General features: G+C 38.6%; 2 protein-coding genes across 2 annotated transcripts; both read left to right on the forward strand.

Annotated features, from left to right (window-relative positions):
• Window positions 1–1,488: 1,488 nt before the first annotated feature.
• Window positions 1,489–6,768, forward strand: LOC140309238 (solute carrier family 2, facilitated glucose transporter member 11-like). Its single transcript, XM_072387057.1, has 12 exons — window positions 1,489–1,560; window positions 1,681–1,779; window positions 2,215–2,375; window positions 2,472–2,596; window positions 3,539–3,668; window positions 3,823–3,971; window positions 5,036–5,223; window positions 5,336–5,446; window positions 5,967–6,068; window positions 6,161–6,236; window positions 6,324–6,451; window positions 6,561–6,768. Exons 1-12 carry the CDS (start codon window positions 1,489–1,491, stop codon window positions 6,753–6,755), a joined length of 1,536 nt encoding a protein of 511 aa, XP_072243158.1. The 3' UTR covers window positions 6,756–6,768.
• A 7,513-nt stretch (window positions 6,769–14,281) lies between these two features.
• LOC140309158 (solute carrier family 2, facilitated glucose transporter member 11-like) lies at window positions 14,282–20,226 on the forward strand. Its single transcript, XM_072386983.1, has 12 exons — window positions 14,282–14,347; window positions 14,497–14,595; window positions 15,107–15,267; window positions 15,358–15,482; window positions 16,269–16,398; window positions 16,513–16,661; window positions 16,939–17,126; window positions 17,244–17,354; window positions 17,670–17,771; window positions 17,852–17,927; window positions 18,008–18,135; window positions 20,001–20,226. The coding sequence occupies exons 1-12, from the start codon at window positions 14,282–14,284 to the stop codon at window positions 20,190–20,192; spliced, it is 1,527 nt and encodes a 508-aa protein (XP_072243084.1). The 3' UTR covers window positions 20,193–20,226.
• Window positions 20,227–20,783: the final 557 nt, after the last annotated feature.

The following is a 20,783-nucleotide window of genomic DNA, read 5'->3' on the forward strand; positions in this document are numbered from 1 at the left end:
CACGAACATGTTTTAATAGCACAATGACAAACAGTGAGATACAACGTGAATGGATCTATTCACCAGCCGAAATTACAAGTCCAGAGATCAGACCTTACTCATTGCTCTTCTAACGTTAGAAACATAAGCGGAGTCAACCCGTTGTGTGTTTATGTCACAATTTACTTTCTGTTCATGTCTTGTCTCGTCATTTCCTGTTTTATTTTGAAAAATCATTAACCTTCCCTTCTCGTTCCAGGTATCTTGTCCTTCCTCCGGTGTCAAGTGTCTGATTGTCTTCCCTGATTCCCAAGTGTTTCCACCTGTTTCCCTTGGTCCCTCATGTATTCAAATAGTCTGCGTTTCCCTTGTCTTGTGTCAGTATGTTGTCTCCGTCACGAGCTTCATTACCAGCCTTCTCTTGAGCCATAGTTTTCACAGCCATAGTTTCCACGAGCCTGCAGTGAGCGATCCTCCTGTAGTCTTGTTTAGTAATTTATTCTTATTCATAGCCATCGTTTATTTATTCATCACGGTATGTTTTATAGCTTGGTTTTGTTCCTCCGTTTTTAAGGAGAGATTTTTCGTTGTAACTTTTCATAGTCACCTCCGTTAAAGGAGTGCTTCAAGTTAATTGTTTAACTTTATTGTTTAAGTTTTTTTTAAAGCGTCTTTTGTTGAAATCCGCCTCAATAGGAGAGCGTGAGCTTATTTGGTTTTCGTTTCTGTTTTCCTCCTGAGTTGGAGCGGTTTATGTTTGTAACTTTCATAGCTGCGCTCGTCCTCCGCCATAGTTACTGAGGAGAGCGCTTAGGATTTTCTCAGCCCATTACTTTGCTCTGTGAGGAGATCCTCATCCTGCCTTGCTGTTTATTTAATAAACACACTTTTAACTTTTAACTTTTGAACTGACCCTGCACTTGTGTCCTGAGTCCCTGACAGTTTACTGCTCATGACTGTATGTGGCATGTTTCTGAACATGCATTTCTTGTATTTTTAGTCCTTTAACATCTGCTGTCAGCGTTACACAAGCACATATTCTGGCCTCCCTTTCATGACATTTAAGGTTTGTGATTCATGAAAATGTAGGTCAAAAAGGAGATAAGATCTGGACATAATGTAATGAGGTCAGTCAATGCTCTGCTGTTATCTTCATCAATTAGAGTCCTTAATTCTAAACATCTACTTTTATGTTAGACATTCAATTTGCCTGTTTTACCACTTTCTTTCTTTTTTACTTACTTTCTTCTTTTAGTATAAGTACCAAACTGAGCAGCGTTGAGAGTTTGAGTGCAGTGATAATGCCATTAAATCTTGATAAACGTGGAATGGCCAAATTACGGGGCAGATTCTCCACACTCATTTCCTGACAGTAGTTCAATTGTATTATCCTCAGCATAAATACATCCTCATGTCGAATTTAACTTTACTTTTTGGAGCGCTTGCATGAAGGATACTCTGTCCGCAAACGAAATACTGAAGTTAGAGCAACTTTGACGCAGCAACGAAATGCCAAAAGAGCATGTAGATGAATACGAGCCTCTGCTCATTAAAGGAATCAAAGATACAAAGCGGCTGAGGGTATGTAAATTCTAATGAATTTCGACTTTTGACAAAAGCTGGCTGCGTCTACACTGTCTACATTTTTTCTGAAACTGTTTTTATCTGAAATTATGTGCGTTTGTGCTTTTCTATTTTCAGTTTCCAAACAAATCACTACTGTTGGCTGTGTTTGCCGCCTGTGTTGGTGGAACCTTTCAATATGGATATAATATATCTGTCATCAATGCACCCACAAGGGTAATAACTATCTTGCCTCTAATTGTTATGCCTTGACCAAAGAATACAGATCCAGAGAGCTGAATCAGCTGAATCATCCTGAATCAGGGTGGATTCACAGCATGTGTAGGCTAGTGTTGTGTTGGAGAGTACTAGTTATGGTAAAGTTAAAGTGGTTCTCTAACAAGCACAGTATTCAGTCTAAGTTACTTATGATTATGTTAATCAGTTGTAAAATGGCGTTCCATAACATTTTCGTATGATTGAACCAGGTTAGACTCGAGCAAAGCTGTATTTATATACACACACCTAGTGTTTGAACTTGTCTTATAGAGCTAATGTTGAACTTTACTGCCATGTGAGGTAGCATTTTCTGTTTGTGAATGAAGAAATTATTTGTAATGATCTGCTGTTTTTATTTATTCATATATTTACTTTTCGCTCTTTTATCTTTAGCATGTACAAGAGTTCATCAACATCACATGGATGGAGCGTTACCAAAGTAACATATCGGCAGATCTCCTTACCCTCCTCTGGTCCACCATTGTATCCATATTCACCCTGGGAGGACTTATAGGTGTATCGATAGGTGGGGCTTTGTCTGTGAAGCTGGGGAGGTATGGACAAGTCATGATATTCTGATCTGATTAGAATTGCTTTCTTTTGTCTGTATTAAAGGTTTGACTTTTGGTACTGTCATGTGGTTGTATCAGGAAAGGGACACTGCTGACTAATAATGCATTTGCATTAACGGCTGCTCTGCTGATGGGTCTGAGTTCTTATGCAGGATTATTTGAATTGCTCATCATTGGACGATTTATCAGTGGAATAAATGCTGGTAAGTATTTCAGGAACACAAGCAAAGTCTTCAAACTGATGTAAAGCCCAGAAATACTCAAACACAAATGTGATTTTTGTTACTGACTTACCTCTAAACATGTCAAAGTCATAGTTTCACAAATATATTGACTTAAAGCTCAGACTTTCCCGTTTCATTTGAGGGTGTTCACGTCCAAACTGCTGAAGGGTTTTTAGAGGGACGGCTGTTTGAGGGACTAAAGCAGTCAGACAGAACACAAAAGCTATACCATGAACTGGTGTGGGATATCCCTTCATTATTTCACCACTTAAGCAGATACAAGATCTGAAGTTCATTCAGTGTTGCATTTGCATTTGGAAGCTGTTGTGAACTCACAGCATGTGATGCAAATTCACAACTCCATCGGACAGCAGGGGCATTACTGGCCATGTAAAGTGAAGGAGATAAGAGCATGCTGCTGAGCTTAGCAACCTATAACAGGAGGACAAAAGATTATAATAGAATAATCAAAAACAAATCTCCGCCATGATGATGGGAAGAAAAAGTTTTGAGATGACTTAAAATGAGCGTGCCTGTTCTCCATATGCACTGGTCCTTTGTGATAACTGATGGCATGACAGCCAGGTTCATTCTTAAGTGTTAAAGTTTCAGATTCAGCCAAAACGCAACAAAGCTGCTTGAACAGCGCTTCATAACGCAAATTGAGAGGGACCCAGGGGACCTTAAAGATAAAGAAGCTATATTCACTTGTCCAGTTCCATTTCAGCACAGGAATGTTTTTACATATATCAAAGAGCTGCAATTCCTAAATCCTTCCTTCAGTTTACAGTAAATGTGAGTACTCATGAGTAAAAGCTGCCCACATATTTCCAGAACATACTTTATATGAGGCTGCCTATCAAGCTTTGTGAAATGTAGCTCTGATTGTTTTTGCTTTTATTTCTTTACTTATTTTTGAAGGCATTGCCCTGTGCGTTCAACCTCTGTACTTGGGGGAAATAGCTCCAACTGCCCTGCGTGGTGCCATGGGAATGGGAACCTCTGTTTTCATCACTGGTGGGATCTTAACGGGACAAGTGATGGGTCTCAAGTAAATTCTGAACACTAAGATCACATTGGAGCCATGAAATATTTCCTTTACAGTCAAATCTGTTTTCCTCATTGCTTTGTGATTCAATGAGCATTTTGGTTTAAAGACTTACCGAAAAGGCATGCTGATCAAATGGCTTTGTGTGATTATGCAGAGAAGTCCTGGGCAAAGAGGAATACTGGCCCATCCTGCTCTCCACTACATTCATTCCAGCAGTTCTGCAGCTCCTAATCCTGCCCTGGTTTCCAGAGAGCCCACGCTATCTGCTAATTGATAAAGGAGATGATGAGGGATGTAAAAAAGGTAAAAGATTGCAACTGCTGCTCCATTACTTGCATTTAAAAAAATCAATGTTGCGGATAGCAGTGAACTGTGTTCACAGACAGTGATTTTTGGAAGTGTTCCTGGGCTCATGCAGTGATTTACATGACAGGATGATGTCAATTTTTGTTTGTAGTGCTGCTACAATAGGGTCCAAAGATCACATTTACCGCATATTGTGTGGTTGTGTCCCTGGCGAACAGAGATGTCTCTAGATTCTCTGAATCTTTTTATGGTGTTATGTACTGAAGATGATGGAACATTCAAAGCTCTCACAGCTTTACAGTGAGGAACATTATTCTGAAAGTGCTCCACAGTTCATACTTTTTTGCAGATTGTGAACCTCTGCCAATCTTTACCTCTGAGAGATTCTGCCTCGCTAAGGTGTTCTTTTTTTATGTTGTTACCGACCTGTTGCCAATTTACCTAATTAGTTGCAACACGTTCTTCCAGGTGTTCATTTTAAGCACATCTCACGTTTTCTGCCTTTTGTTGCTCTGTCCCACGTTTTTTAGACTTGCTTAGACTTTGCTGCCATCAAGTTCAAGATGGACTAATATTTCTCATGAATAGGTGAAATGTGTCACTGTCAACATTTGACCTGTTTTTTATCTTGTGAATGAAATATCAGTTCATGAATATGCAAATCATTGCATTCTGTCTATGTTTTACATAGTGCTGCAACTTTTTAGGAAATGGGTTGTACCTTTTCACATGATACTGAATCCCACATTGCCTCGTATTAATTCATAGGTGTGTGTGAATGGGTTAATGTGGCATGTAAAGCCTTTTGATGAACTAATGATGAACTTGAGACGTAAAATACATCTATCTACTGCTTACCATTTTGCTAGAGGCAGAGACATTTATCCTATAATAGCTATCGGTTATAGCATGTGACCTCGTCTCGGTATGAAAAGAAAGTGGTTTGACGCAGCAAACCTTCTGATCGAATCCTAAAAGTCAGACTCTTGCAGCCTGATCAGATGAGAAGAATGGTGTCTTCAGAAGATTTCAGTTAGTGTGTCATGTGTTACTATCTCCAGCCTTGAGGCAGCTGTATGGCTTATCTGACTGTGATGGTGCACTGGAGGATATTGAGAGAGAGCGGAACAATTTGGAAGGTTTCCAGGCCAAAAAACCCTGGGAGCTATTTTCTGATCGCAGTGTACTCTGGCAGCTCCTCACCATCATTCTGCTCAACACTGCGCAACAGCTGAACGGCATCAATGCTGTACGTATTACATCCCCTCACACTGACCACATTAATGACTTTGTAAAAATAGGAAAAAGTTTTATTCAAAAAGTAGAAATGTATTATTTTTTTCTGCTTACGTGTTCTCTAGATTTACTTCTACGCAGATTATGTGTTCAAACAATCTGGGATTCCCACTGATAAAATACCTTATGCGACTGTCGGCACCGGTGCTTGTGAATGCATCACTGCTTTAACGTGTGTAAGTATGAGTTTCTCATCAAATTTGTAAAAACGTTCCTGTTGTGAGCCTTTAATATCTGTTTTTTTTTTTCTTGCAATCTACATATCAGGTAAGAATGGATAGACAATTCACTCTCAAAACTTAAGCACCTGGTCTCCTCGCTGTGATGCATCACAGTGACCTAACCCAACTTACTTTTAAGTGTCCTTCAAGGTTGTTTTTCAATATAGGTTCCAATGATTTGCTAATCATTGTTTCTGTTTTCATGTACATTTCATACGGTCTTTTTGGAAACAGGGTTGTGGGCAAGACTTTTACGGAGAAACAAAGCTAACACAATAACACACAGCAGTGTGCAGGGAGGAAGAGCATGTATAAGATCACTGTGAATATAGAAAAAGGTGTTATCTTGTAAAGAGATTGTAGGATATGATAGGAACAAATCTAATAACACTGCACAAAAGGTCTGATTAAACCTCAGGGCATGTGTTTGTCTGGAGAGTGTTTTTGGTCTTGTGACATGCTGTGTGTCTCACAGGGTATGCTCATTGAATGTCTTGGACGGAAAGTACTCATCACGGGAGGATACATACTGATGAGCTTTTGCTGTATCTTATTCACATTGACGCTCACTTTTCAGGTAATGAACTTCAAAACCAGATTTCAGTTTTCAGATTCGGACTATAATTTAGGTTTATTGTAACATTTCCTCTGTGATTTCTTCTCAACCAGGATGTCAGCCCGGCTTTTCCATACTTGAGCATGGCCTGTGTTTTTGCATTTATCTTAAGTTTTGGCCTAGGACCAGGTAAGTGACCTAAGTAGTAGTTTTCCCCTGCTCTATCCTCACTTGTTACATCAATGAAATATTCAACTTCTTTCTTCTTTTCTGAAGGAGGTGTGACTAACATCTTAACCACCGAGCTGTTCACACAAACCTCACGCCCAGCAGCATTCATCATCGCAGGATCAGTGAACTGGCTCAGCTTCTTCTTCATCGGCCTGGTCTTCCCGTTCATTGTAGTGGGTGTTCAAGATTGTTGAGACGTTTTATCCCTGTCAGATCATTTTTGAATAAGGACCCTGGCTAGCATGTTTGTTGCGCTGACTTCTTCTTTTTTAATTTTCACAGATTGGGCTGCAGCAGTACTGTTTCCTGGTCTTCTTGGCAGTTTGCTCCTTGGTGACAATCTACATTTTCTTTGTTGTTCCGGAAACAAAGAACAAAACCTTTGTGGAGATCCAAAATGAGTTCCAGTCTACCAACAAGAGAAAGTTCTGCAGCTCTGACAGTGCAGGGACAATACTCTTATCATCTTCCCTGTGAAATGTGACTGAGCAAAGCTGAACCATGCTTTACAAAATCTCTACATCTGATCAGGCCTGGACTGGGACAAAAATTCGGCCCTGGACTTTTCCTGGACAATCCGCGCGCAGATACTGTGCCAACTTGGTCCGTTGATGTACTGTACATATAATCACACAAGTCCTTAATAACACTACTATACTGAATAGTATCCCTTGATATTCTGGAGCATTGAAAAAAATAAATGACTACACAGTATGTTGATCACTTGCTCTTAAGAAGGATACTGGAGAAGGATTGTCAGTGGTCTTGGCAAATGGCAACGAAGCAAAACCGTGCGTGGCGTCAGTGACTGTATGAAAGCCACTTTCGAAGTGTGCCATCCTCACAGCGGAAAACTTTCTGCCATTTGGGATTACTTGTTGATTGTTGAGGGTGATGGTTAAAAAATAGCTGAAGGGTGTCTGGGTTGGAACGGGTGAAATAATCAATGGGTGGGCTTGGTGAGAGAGATGATGTACTGGGCACATACCTGGATGTGAAAAGTAGAGAAATAGTATGGAATATGTTTGAACACCCTTAATATGTGTGCAGATGTTTAACAGTAGTTAATCAGTGTTTCATTAGTTTTAACTGTATAATGTGAAATGGGTCATTGTCACCTTGTCTCTTATTTGATGTAATTTAATCTGAAAATTTTCATAAGTGTTCAAAAAAAAAGAAAAGCAAGGACAATAAACCATAAACACTGACAGAAAAAAAAATAGGAAAAACATGTTTGAACAAATTGGACAGTGAGCTTGAAGAAAGTGTATTGATACTTAAAACACTTCAACTCTGGTGACCTGGTTTGTAATTATAAAAATTGTGAAAAAGCAGATCTGCACGCTCAAACCACACCACCATAAAATAGTAGTTAATTAATCAGGATAGTATGTCATTTTCCAACACTTTAGAACTAGATTTACACCACACGCTATCTATTATGTCAAGGAAAGTTCATAGACAACGTTTCTGAACATTTAGTGAATTAGTGTTTATCCACAACATGTTAGCTAGCAAAATGCGTGGGCAGGACTACTGGGCCTAACATAGGGCCCATTACTGACCGGCCCACCAGGAAAACTCCCGGTACTCCCTATGGCCAATCCGCCCCTGCATCTGATAATATTTAGATGACAAAGTAAAGAGGATTCATAGTCAACACATAACACAATATATCTGAGATGTAGTGTGTTATTGAATTACACTATAATCCAAGGTGGCCTTCAGAGAAGTGCTGGGTATGTAGCTGTATTTGTTTTGGTCATCTATAATTTAAAGCTATTTCGATATGTAACATTTGGCTTTTTTAAATGTTGGTTTGTTCTACCTCTATAAAAGGTGCTCTGTTGAGATTTTTCAATAAAGATAATTTGATGAAAAACATACATAAACTTTTGTGAACAAGTTCAAAGCAAACATTGGACGCTATCAAGGCCGTCTGATCTTGTAGTTTCTAACCCATATGATCTGAAAAACAAATGGTTTATGCATTTATAACCTGGACAGCTAGTTAACAAAGGTAATTGAATTAAGAGAGAGATTGAACCTCTTTATATCCACATATGCATACAGTATGAATGAAAAGATAAATATTTATTTTTTCATTTGACCATATTGTTAATATTGGTTGAAGGTGCAGGCTCTGCAAGCATTTTCATCTGAATGAAAGAAAGCAGGAATAACAGCCCTGGAATGTCATTGGACATTTTTTTCTTTTTAGTAAACCTTTATTTAAACAGGAAAAAGGTCCCATTGAGATTAAAAATCTCTTTTTCAAGGGAATCCTGGCCAAGACAGAACAGCAGCACAAACAAAGAGCACCCTGCTCTGCACAAAGACAAGAGATTTTCTCTTAAGGCATTGTCTGGGGTTTACAGTCTACTACCTCTTTAAATGTAGTCTCAATTATCCTGATCACGTCTTTTTTTAAGAATAACCTCAATAGGGTTGGCATATTTGGAAGCAAAGTTGCCAAAATGGCATTTTGAGGGAATATCATCAACAGTAATGTTCAATCCAAACCTAACCTGCCAAAGGGAACTGAAGAGAGTGAACAAATCTTTAAAAAAAAAAAAAAAAAAAAAGCTTAACTATTGAGTACAAACAAGCAAGTAGAGCTGGGTTAGGTTGGAAGTGTGGCAGCTCAAAAATAATAGACTTACCAAATCTGGTCATGAGTTTTTGGGTCATTTCTTATCTCCTTTGGTAGGCTTAACTTCAAACTGAATCATGAAATCATGAGCAATTGAATTAATTTCATGGCATGCGGTGAACACAAATATCTGAGGCTCAGTAGTCTAGCACTGCAGCTAACATCTGACCTGATGTGCTTCACTTGGCAGAAAAAAAAGCCAAGGTTGTTAACTGTGCTACTGATTTTTAGCAACAGGCCACTGAAAACAGAAGCCATCGATGGTGCGTGTGTGTGGGAGCAGCGAAGCTTGAGCTCGGTCTCATGAGCTCAGCAGAACTGCAGTGTGTATTTTGCGGCGATTATCAATTAAACGGGAACTAAAATAAAATGTTGTTGAATATCCATACCTTAATGACAATTCAAAAACTGGTCAAATTAGATGGTGGCATGATTTTTAGGTCACTGTCATTCAAAAAGTCGAAAAGTATCTTGATTGAGGGGGTGAAGGGGTGGAGGTGGGCCGAGAAATTTAGTGTGCTGGATGAGGGTAGAGAGAGAGAGAACATCACTACATATGACATCTTAAGACTGATTGAAGGAAGAGGGTGAAGGTGAAGAACTGTGATTGGATGTAAGTGGAGCCAGAGGAGTCAGATTTTGTCCTAAATTACCCATTTAATTAATCCAAATATAGTGACAGTTCCAGCAAATATGATTGAAGAATCTAAATACACTGTTATACACTGGAAACAATTATTCAAACTACTCAACTATTACACTTAAATTAATCTTCAGTGGATTCAGCATTGCTTCAACAATAGTGTTCAGCATTGACATGCATTGTCTTCAGGAAATGCTCTTTCATATTGTCCTCATTTGTTTTTTTTTTTTTGTGTGTGTGCAGGATATGCAGGAAAATGAAGCAGCCATGGCAATCGTCAGTGGAAACGAGGACATTAGAATCGTCATTGACGGCACAGAGGTCCTCAATAGCAACGGCTGTTGCTATGTTCTTTGGGCTCACCTATGCTCTCAACATAAAATATCCAAAAAATCTGTAGTACACCCTTGAGTTTGTGCAAAAAGTCAAGATGAAGCTTGGTGGAAAAAAAGATGTCCCCAAAAATTCATCGGCTGAGTACCCAGCTTTACAGCCAAGAGTAGGCACAGTTGAGTTCCACTGTCTGGCCTGATTTAATGGCATTTCTATGACCAAGACTTTGTACCCTTTTATCTGGAATTGATGTTCAAACTTACACTTGCATAACTGTACTTCTGCAGCAGTATTGACAAAAGAATCTGCCTAAGTATTCATAGGCACAAGTGGGCATTGTGCTGAAAACCTGGAGAGCACTGATTTGTTCAGACCAAGAGGGGGTCAGGAGCTACCTCACACATTTGCAGGTTATGGAACTGAGGACATTCACTTTTTTTTTTTTTTTTTGCTATTTAATAATTCCTCTCTGACTGTATTACATTCCATTTTCAAATGGTCACTGTTCAGTGAGAAAAAAATATGCCCAAATGCTGTTTGTTCACTTGAAAATGCATGTCTTGATTACCGTTTGTAATTGAGAGGAAAAATAACTTATGGTTGAGAAGCACTGTTCTATGTTACTACAATGTGGAGAAAAAATGTGGTGGTTAAAAAAAAATCATTTTACCTGAAGATGCAGACTTTTACTGGTCGCTGTTGTATTTGAGGGAACATATCATTCAGAAGGACTGTTAGGGCTATGGTAATACATTTAGTAAAGAAAAAAAAAAAAAAATGTTGAAGGACCGTTACTGGTCTATGTTGAAAAAAAAAGTTCAACAATAAATGTGCTGAAAAGGAATGGCTTCTGAGTGTAAATCAAAGGGTATTTTTTTTAATTCAGGTCTATAAACAAATTATGACTTTCAATTTTTTATTTGAGATAACTTAAAAATAGTTTGCTCCCATATTCAAAAGTGTTTTAATTTAGAATATTAAGGTTTAACCAAGTAGATTATTTACATTAAGTAATAAAACCAATGTATTTATTTCAATTTAGGAAAATCTGAAATAATTGCTTTGGTTCAACCTTCAGAAATGGGTTTACATGAAATGAAGTATTTCAGGTGAAATCAAATGAATTATTTATATTGTATAACACTACAATATTAGGTGTGATCGATTACCTCTTTTTTTTTTTAATTTGAGCCAATTTTTTATGTTTTTCAGTGCATTTAGTAGTCCCATCTGGAGGGGGGAAATGCACTGAAAGTTGTAGAAAGTTGATTGTTGCAGGTGTGGCACTTGAATGCTAAAAAACTATCTTCCTGTGGGGATTTTTGAGTAGGGTGGCATTTGCTTAGATGAGTCAGCAGAGCTTTCCATGTTTTGCATAAGTGTTCTCATGTTCTTATGTTCTCATAAGTACAGGGGTAAGCACGGCCGCGCCCCCATAATGATGATCATCAAGTTTATGTATCAGAAGTTCAAATCTTCTTGAATATGAATTCTCACAGTCTTTACATTTCCACATACATGGACAACTGAGGAAAAATAAAAAGGCAGAGGAGAGGACGGTTTTAGGAGAGTGATCTAATTATCACAAATACCCTCATGATATTGTACTCAGAACTTACTCCAATAAGACGAGGGACTTCCAAACTGGTGGTTGCACAGCAGGAACACAGTGGATCTTGTGGCTGCTCTCCTTAAATTAAACGAGAAAAAAACGTTTTAATTTGGATATTCTCAATGTTACATTAACTACATCTAATACAGTTTAAAATTGACAAAACATTATTATGCCTTCCGTTCTTTTTAAATTGGATTTACTATGCCTATGAAATAAAATAACTGACAAAACATAACTTATGTTGCTTCATTATTACACAGTTCAGTTTAGCTTTACCAAAAAGAGAAAATACAGCACAGTAAGCAATAACACACAAACACAGCACAATAGCACAATAAGCACCACAGTACCAGTATTTTTTTCCCACTATCCATAAGTCAAACACAAGAATATTTGCCAAAAATTTAAAAGCTTAAAAAAAAGCTTATTTGCCTTTCTCAATCACCATCCTGTCTGCCCTTATCCCACTTTCACCTGCCTGTCTGCTCCCACCTCACCTCGCTCCTTCTCCCTCAATAACTTAAGTAAATACCCGCTTCTGTCTGACGTCACACAACACAACAGTAGTTTTTTTTCCAACAGTGTGAGAATACGTCTGTCTACACGTTACGTCTGACTCCAGCTCTCAGTAAAAGCAAAGTCATACTGTGAGACATTTTAGGTAAGACATCAGCTTTGCCTGACACATACTATTGTATCTGTGTAACTTTTATTCTATTTCTGAAAATGCTAAAGGGAAGATTTCACCGTTTTTATTTTATACAAAGACCACATTAGACTAGGTACAGATCCAAAACCACTGTATCCAGACTTCTCCAATCTGAATTAGATTATAATACAAAGGCTAAACATTCTTTAAAACACAGTCTCAGATTTGTGAAACCATGCAATAAATATACATTTCAGCGTTTTTTCAGCATATAGACCACATTAGACCTGGTCCAGATCCAAAACCACGTTGCCTAGAACTCTCAAATCTGGACTGGATTAATATAGAGCCTCTAAAGATACATAAAAACAAAGTCTCTAATTTGTGAAACCTTTATTCTATTTGTGAAAATGCAATAAAGATACATTTCAGCGTTTTTTCAGCATATAGACCACATTAGACCTGGTCCAGATCCAAAACCACTTTGCCTAGAACTCTCAAATCTGGACTGGATTAATATAGAGCCTCTAAAGATACATAAAAACACAGTATCTGATTTGTGAAACCTTTATTATATTTGTGAAAATGCAATAAAGACACATTTCATACTATTTTCAGCATATAGGCCACATTAGACCTGGTCCAGATCAAAAACCACAGATTAGTTTTTTGGACCAGTGCAACTAAACTGCTTTGTTCATTTATGTAAATTTCAGACGTTACTCTTCCCAAAGTCTGTTAGGTTCTGCTGTTGCTTTTCTCTTATTTTCTTTTCGTGGGCTGAATTCCTTTACTTCCTTTACATTTACTTTTGCGACCCAACTCTTCTCTCCATTTGTTGGTCTCTTGCAGCTTAAGACAATAAAAATGATCTGAACAAACAGGCCAGTTTATCTCAAAGGTTACCTCCATTCTGAAAGAATTTGCTGATTTGCTAACAATGCCTTTTGGTTTTCGACAAAGAAGCACTCTGATGAGACCATCAAACATGCAGACTCACAAAGAATTTAACATGAACATGAGGCTTACAGCAGTGCATTCATGCTTCATTATCACACTTTGAAAAGAAACTACAGTCTCATGCGCTTCTTCAAATAAGTCTCATCTTTGAGCTCATAAAGTGGTCAAAAGTGAGGGCAACGTTGTTGCAGCTCCCTGAGAGAGATTTGCTAACAAAAGGCAAGAGAAGATCGTCATCTACACATTTTTGAGAGGAAAACAATTAAAAGACATATAGAGCAAGCCATGGCATCCTCAAACTAATCCATTATTCGGTTTTAATGGATTGCTCAAACTGCAGCTGCTGCAGATGCTCACAAAAACCTTATTAACTGCTCTTCTTATGTTTGACACATAGGGGGAGTCCATGCTTAGCATGTATACTGCCCATTGTAATGGGACTATTATTATAACACTGAATACAGATTTGAAAATGCTAAGAATACAGCGCCTTACAAAATGCATTTTTGTAAGCATTTTGTAAGGCACTGTATTCTTAGCATTTTCAAATCTGTATTCAGTGTTATAAAATTATATATATTAGCTTTTCATTACAGTTATGGCTTGTGGTTAATAAAATAAATTTATTTCTTTCTTTTTCTCCTTTTAAAAAAAAAAAAAAAGCCTATCCACACAGTGAAATATAATTTCAGGTAAAAACAGGTCAGATTTGATAGACCCATAGAGATTACGTGTTTTTACACAGGGCGTGTTACTTTTATCATTTGACAATAGACAATTAGTGTCTTTGACTTTCTTTTAAACTATTATTTTTCTTAAGCTAAAGTAACCAGCTCTATTCTTCTCTTAGTATACTTTTGCATTTAATTAGGCAAGAGTCCGTTTTGCTGTTTTACTTATCTACAGTCGATCCATTTTACGCCTTAAGGTGACAAACTGAGAGAAGTCCTGATGCAGCAGTTCCACTGAAAACTCAACGAGCACGCTGCAGCTGATTCTCTAGTTTGGTCACTTCTTGACAATAGATCAATTGTATCATCATCAGCCAGCGTAATCGTCTCCTTCCGTTTTATTCAAAGTTCCTGATGAGAGCATGCGCTTGCATGAAGGATCTCTGCGCGCAAACTTTGAGAAAAACAGAAGCGACAAAATGCCAAGGGAGTGTGAGGGTGAATACGAGCCTCTGCTCATCAAGGGACATTCAAAGCAGTCAAAGGTACGTGGATTGGAATGAATTAGCCTTTACTTTATACTGAAGCTGGATCTGTCTGCGCAGTGTAGCCCAGATTTATGCTCATGATTCCCTGAAGCTGCTTAATCCTAACTGTGTGCGTGTGTGCGCGTGTGTGTGTGTTTCATTTGCAGTTTCCAAACAAATCACTTCTGCTGGCGATGTTTGGCACATGCATAGGAGGAACCTTTCAATGTGGATATAACATATCTGTCATCAATGCGCCCACTGTGGTAATAACTCCGCTGCGTCTACTTAATTACTCAGTCACTAAAGTATATATAATGAGAAAAGGATAACTAGGCTTGTCAGGATGGATTCACTCTCTGTAGACTCACTAACACCCGGCAGAGGAAATAATTTACATTGTTTTGTCATCAGAATGCATAGAGGAGAACCCTGTTATAGGTAAACTATAAATAATGTAGCCCAAATCATTGTCAGTTTAATGATTGGTGGCCTGCTCAGTAGCGCATGCTCAGTCACTGCATCAAACTGAAACCTGTTAAAGCCTGTCAAACAAGCATAGTAATCCATTTACATTTGATAGCAGTTGAATAATGATGTGAATCAGTGGTGTTCCATAGCATGTCGGAATGAATTAAGTGGTTCAAATTGGATTAGGACTGTGTTCATATGCACACTGGTGTGTGTGAGCTGCCCTATACTCATACTACAGTACACCACCACAGCTGTCCATTACTTTTACATTTCTATTGAATATTCTTCCTCTTTGGTCTTCAGTATGTGCAAGATTTTATCAATCGCACCTGGATGGATCGTTACCAAACTTCTATATCACATGATGTTCTTACCCTTCTCTGGTCCACCATCGTCTCCACATTCACCTTAGGAGGATTTGTAGGAGTATCAATTGGTGGGGCTTTGTCCGTGAAGCTGGGGAGGTACGAGCAAATAAAGACACGCTGAATAGAATTGTTTTTATCTATTGTTAAAAAAGATGCGACCTTTGACATGTCACGTGGTTGTTTTAGGAGAGGGACTCTGCTGACCAATAACATCTTTTCAATGACTGCTGCTCTGCTGATGGGGTTGAGTTCCACTGCAGGACTGTTTGAATTACTCATCATTGGGCGACTTTTGATTGGAATAAATGCAGGTAAATATCACATTCAGGATCACACATTAAGTATTCAGTCTTGAATCTTGAGCTATATATATGAATTGGAGCCTTGGGTAATTTAGAACACCTTGAACATGTCCCCTTCATTTTTTGAAAGAGCGGCTTTTGTCCCTACAACTTTTAAAAGGAAAAAAAAGACATAGGAAGATATAAGTAAGTATAATAATAAATCTCTGAAAACGATTTATTTGCAGATTAAGAACAAATAGAAGAGACAAACACATACTGTCTAAAATAGAAAGAATGAGTAACAAAGTGTTATGACTCATCTATCCACTTATGGACATAATCAAAACAGAATTTAATTAAAAAAATGAATAAAACAAAGTGAACTGTTATCTTTATTCCCTCGGTTATTCATTATGAATATTATTGTAGCTGAGACTAATTGACATGCAGCTGTGAAGATGTTTTATCTGTGTTAAATTGACACCTTGCATATGAATGAGTCAACTTTAGCAGTTGAAGTTATGTGTTTCTTAATGAGTTTTTGTTGTATTGTTGCCTTTGTAATAACCCAGATTGTGCTATTGTGATATGCTTCTTTACTTCCTGCCATAATTATGTGCTCTAACTTTATTCTGACCTACCTAGTAAATTGGCTCACGTCACATAAGGTGGAGACTGTTTAAAAATAGTTTCTTCATCCCAGCATATTTGATACAAACTGAGTTCCTTGATTAGAGCTGATGTTATTTTCAGTTTAATGTTTGCCAGTCAAACTTGTTAAATAGGCCTTTTTCTTGTTTTTCATTACTGCAGGCATTGCTCTCTGTGTTGAACCCATGTTTTTGGGGGAAATAGCTCCAACTGCACTGCGTGGTGTCATGGGAATGGGAACTTCAATTTTCCTCACTGTTGGGATCTTGTCTGGACAGGTGATGGGTCTCAGGTAAATGCTGAGCACCAAAATAAGACTAAGACTGTCAAGTATTTACTTTACATACATGAACTGCTTTAATACTGAAAAAGCATGCTGATCAGATGGCTTTGTATGATCATACAGAGAAGTCCTGGGTGAAGAAGAATACTGGCCGTTACTGCTCTCCACCACTTGTATCCCCGCATTTCTGCAGCTCCTGATTCTGCCCTGGTTCCCAGAGAGTCCACGCTACCTGTTTATTGATAAAGGAGATGATGAGGGATGTAAAAAAGGTGAAATGGCATTGCAAGTGTTGCTCAGTTACAGCTCAAAATCAGCAGGGGTCTAGCTTTTTGGCTGCAAGGATTCTTTTAGTGCATGTGCTAGTGTAGCTGAACAGGTTGAAGACTTCTCTGGAATTCCAAAGGTTGCCAGTTCAAGCATGTGACCTCCTTCTGGCTTCTTCATGCTGATGTGAAGGTGGTTTGAGGCAGACAAAAAACACTCAGACTACTGTAACGTTATCACATGCGATATACACTGTATGCAGAAGTTTTTTTTTGTCTGCAGCCCTGAAACAGCTACATGGTTCAGCAGCCTGTGATGATGCACTGGAAGATATCCAGAGAGAGAAGAATAATTTAGTTGGTTTTAAGGCCAAGAAACCCTGGGAGCTCTTAGCTGATCGCAGCATGCGCTTGCAGGTTCTCACCATCGTTGTGCTCAACGCTGCACAACAGCTGAATGGTGTCAATGCTGTACGTACAACTTCTCTTACGGGGGCCACTTTTATGACTTTGCAAATTTGAGAGGGGAAGGTTTTAAAAAAGTGCTTTCTGTTTTCACTTCAGCATCCTTGTCTTCTTTTACAACAGATGTACTTCTACGCAGATTACGTGTTCAGACAGTCTGGTATTCCCACTGATAAAATACCATATGCGACTGTCGGCACCGGTGCCTGTGAATGCATTACTGCTCTGACTTGTGTAAGTATCAGTTTCTCATCATGTTTTTATCTGCACTGCTGCAGTAAGCCTGTCATATCTTGTTTTCATGGGCTGCAGATGCATGATGATATCGTGAGAAGAGAAGAGTGAAATCACACCCGAATGCTCGAAACTTTGAAAACAATTTTTTTTTTTAAAAACAGCAAAAGACTGTAAGAAATCATGTGAAAATAGCTGTAGATAAAGTACAAGAGGGGATAGTATGAAGCGGTATTACATGGAACGCATCCGACAACATCCCATGAAAGGCCTGGTGAGTGTTTTTTGTCTTGTGACATCCTGTGTGTCTCACAGGGTATGCTCATTGAACGTCTTGGAAGGAAATTACTTATCGCAGGAGGATACATATTGATGAGCATCTGCTGCATTTTATTCACACTGACACTCGCTTTTCAGGTAATAAACTTCAAATCCAGATATTAATACTGTTTCAAGCTTGCATTAACATTTCCTCTGTGTGATTTCCTCTCTCTCAGGATGTCAGCCCAGTTTTTCCATATTTGACTGTGGCCTGTGTTTTTGCTTTTGTCTTGAGTTTTGGCTTAGGACCAGGTAAGTGTCTAAAGCGGTAAGTTTCCTCTCACTGCCCCCTGAAAATTTTAGTTTCTCATGCTGTTTCTTCTTCTCTGAAGGTGGCGTAACTAACATCTTAACCACAGAGTTATTCACACAAACCACGCGCCCTGCAGCTTTCATGATCGCTGGGTCAGTCAATTGGCTCAGCTTCTTCTTTATTGGCCTGGTCTTCCCGTTCATTGTGGTACGTGTTCAAACTGACTGATGATGTACGTTTGTTTTGAAATGTTTTGTTACAACTGTGTACATTTGCAGTCATGCCACAGAAATGATTGTCTTATTTGAAATATACTGACGAGCAAACAATCTCTAAAACATAGCCCATAAATACAGATGATGTTGTTGCAACAACACCGAACACTAAATGAGCTTTTTCAGTTATTTATCCAACCAAAATCTCAATAGATGTCACATTTTCTCTGGAAAAAGCCATCTATATCAGCGGCAAGCACACCGAAACTATAACATTTCCACTGCCAAGCTTCACAATTGACATGAAGTTCTTTTCCATTTGTCCAGAGCACAAACACTGGTGTCTGTCAATGTTTATTGGCAACGTTTTATTGCCAAATAATTTAGCTCTGATGTTGATCCCCACGTGTGTCAAATTTCTGCCATTTCTGATTGTAGACATCAGCACTTTGAGGCCAACAGCTGCAAGAGTTGCTTGTTTATTCAGTGACAACATTTTTGTGCTCTTTGTCTGCGTTTGGGCTGAACTTGCTGCGGTGACCAGACCTAAACAAAGTGGCTTTCATTTCAAACTTACATCACTTGCAGATCATTAGCATAATTTATGGAAAGAAAATCAAACTCTTCAAGCTTTGAACATTTTTACCAGAAATACAATCAAAGGGTCAGCACATGAAAGCAGCAAAAGGTTTCTTCTTGTGATCAGGTAACATTGTCAGTGATGCACCTACAACTTTCCACTGAAAGCCTCCCCCCTAAAAAAGCGATTTTAGTCCCTTTGCATAGGAATTTCTTGAAAAGAATTTAAAGGTAATCTGTTATGGCAGCTGTTGTTGCATCACTGTCTGTGCTAGTTGAAAAAAATGTGAAGGATCCCTGTGAGATGCCTGGTAAATGAGAAGTGACAGGGTCAAAGTCCAGCAAGCAGCAGCTCATAACCTGAAGTGTCTAAGAAGAGTCCATTAGATTAGGGTTTTGTGAGCAAAAGAAGGTTCTTGCTTTGACTTATATAAGTTAGCTTGCGAGAAGCAATGATGATGTGGAGGACGTGTTTATAGGGTTCTTCTGAATGGGTGCATGAGGACTTGATTGCATTTTGCTGGAGATGTCATGCCTGTCATGGGGTGGGTAAGGCCCAGCAGCTTCTCTCTTATCTTGGGAAGGTAGGCAGCTACTGTCAGGTCTAAGAAGTGATGACAAACAACACGGCTGCTCCTGTTCACTGACTGGTTCTGTGTGGTTAAAAGTGGTCCATCTGACTAGTTGAAGTTTGCGTGTGACTTCGATAGGCAGATGCTTCACCCAGTTACCCTCTGGGTATATTTAAAACCCAACTCTTTTCCAGACGGTTTTATCGGAGGACTTCCAAGATGATTCTGTGAAACAAACCATCTAATGAATCAGCTTAACACCTCTGGATTCTACACTAAAAACGGAGCAAGCTTTTTTTCCCCATCGCCCTGTGTGGAACTTTACTGAAAGATTATTCCAGGAAGAAATGCATTAATCAAGTATCAGGCAGGTTATGTGTTGAGCCGGCCGTCCTCAGTTTCAAGGCGTTGTCCAATCTTTACCATCCGCCTCTTAATACTGTGATCAGACATTAGACTGTGGACTAACTGGAGAACTAAGACGTAGCCATGTCACTCTTGTTATTGGCCATGTGGGATTAAAACCTCTTAAAGAGGACACAAGAGAAGATGTCCATTTGACTATTTGACCAAAGACAGGTTTTTTTTGGTCAAATATGTTGAAACAGTTAACTAATTCCATTTGATTTTTTCACATCAATACAAAGTAAACAAAGAAGATTGAATGTCTGAAGGTCTCAAACTCATTTCTATTTTGTTTTCACAGATTGGGCTGCAGCACTACTGTTTCCTGGTGTTCTTTGTTGTCTGCTCCTCAGTGTCAGTATACATTTTGCTCGTTCTTCCCGAAACCAAGAACAAAAGCTTTGTGGAGATCCAGAATGAGTTCCAGTCCGATAAGACGAAGGCCAGCAGTTCTGATGGAGCTGGGACGATGCTCCTATCAACTTGTTTATAAAATACACCTCAAGAGATATTTGTATATGTATGTATAGGTCATACACATCAATGCTGTAGCATAAAAATTGTTCTGTAAACTAAGGTGTTTTTGAAGATGAGTTTGTTGTAATAACCTTTTTGTTTGTTTGTCTACACACACTAATTGAAGCAGTATACTGGTTTGGTAAATGCTGGTTTGCACAGCTTTCATAAAGACTGCTCAAATAAGACTTTTCAGTAAAGATAAGCTGATGAAAAAAAAACTACTCTAACCTATGTGAACTTTGAATGCCATTGGAGCTATTTGATATTTCAGTATTTCTAATCCTTAGGGCGGCATGTGATTTATTAAACAAAGGAGGCTACTGAACTGTGGGTCATGCCTGCATTTACAGAGGAAGAAAGAGTATTAGCAGTAGCAATTAGAGTGAGTATTAGAACCAAAGCATTTTTTTTTTTTGGAAAGCACTCAAGCAAACAGCTGTGTGGTTCTTGCACAGGATCTGATTTTAAAATGATTTCTAAACTTGACCCTCTGAGTAGAACTGAGTTTAACTGCACTAGATGCTGTGTTTTCCCCATAAATCCCCCTCCTTGAAAGTAAAGTTTC

Source organism: Leuresthes tenuis, unplaced genomic scaffold (assembly GCF_036924035.1).
Source record: "Leuresthes tenuis unplaced genomic scaffold, fLeuTen1.0.hap1 SCAF_6, whole genome shotgun sequence".
NCBI classification, from domain to species: Eukaryota; Metazoa; Chordata; class Actinopteri; order Atheriniformes; family Atherinopsidae; genus Leuresthes; species Leuresthes tenuis.

Coding starts and splice junctions, on each gene's coding strand:
- LOC140309238 (XM_072387057.1), top strand. CDS start 1,489: ATGCCAAAAGAGCATGTAGATGAATACGAGCCTCTGCTCATTAAAGGA. Junction 1,561..1,680: donor AAGATACAAAGCGGCTGAGG/GTATGTAAATTC, acceptor TTCTATTTTCAG/TTTCCAAACAAATCACTACT. Junction 2,597..3,538: donor TATCAGTGGAATAAATGCTG/GTAAGTATTTCA, acceptor TTATTTTTGAAG/GCATTGCCCTGTGCGTTCAA.
- LOC140309158 (XM_072386983.1), top strand. CDS start 14,282: ATGCCAAGGGAGTGTGAGGGTGAATACGAGCCTCTGCTCATCAAGGGA. Junction 14,596..15,106: donor TCATCAATGCGCCCACTGTG/GTAATAACTCCG, acceptor TTTGGTCTTCAG/TATGTGCAAGATTTTATCAA. Junction 18,136..20,000: donor TGGTCTTCCCGTTCATTGTG/GTACGTGTTCAA, acceptor TTGTTTTCACAG/ATTGGGCTGCAGCACTACTG.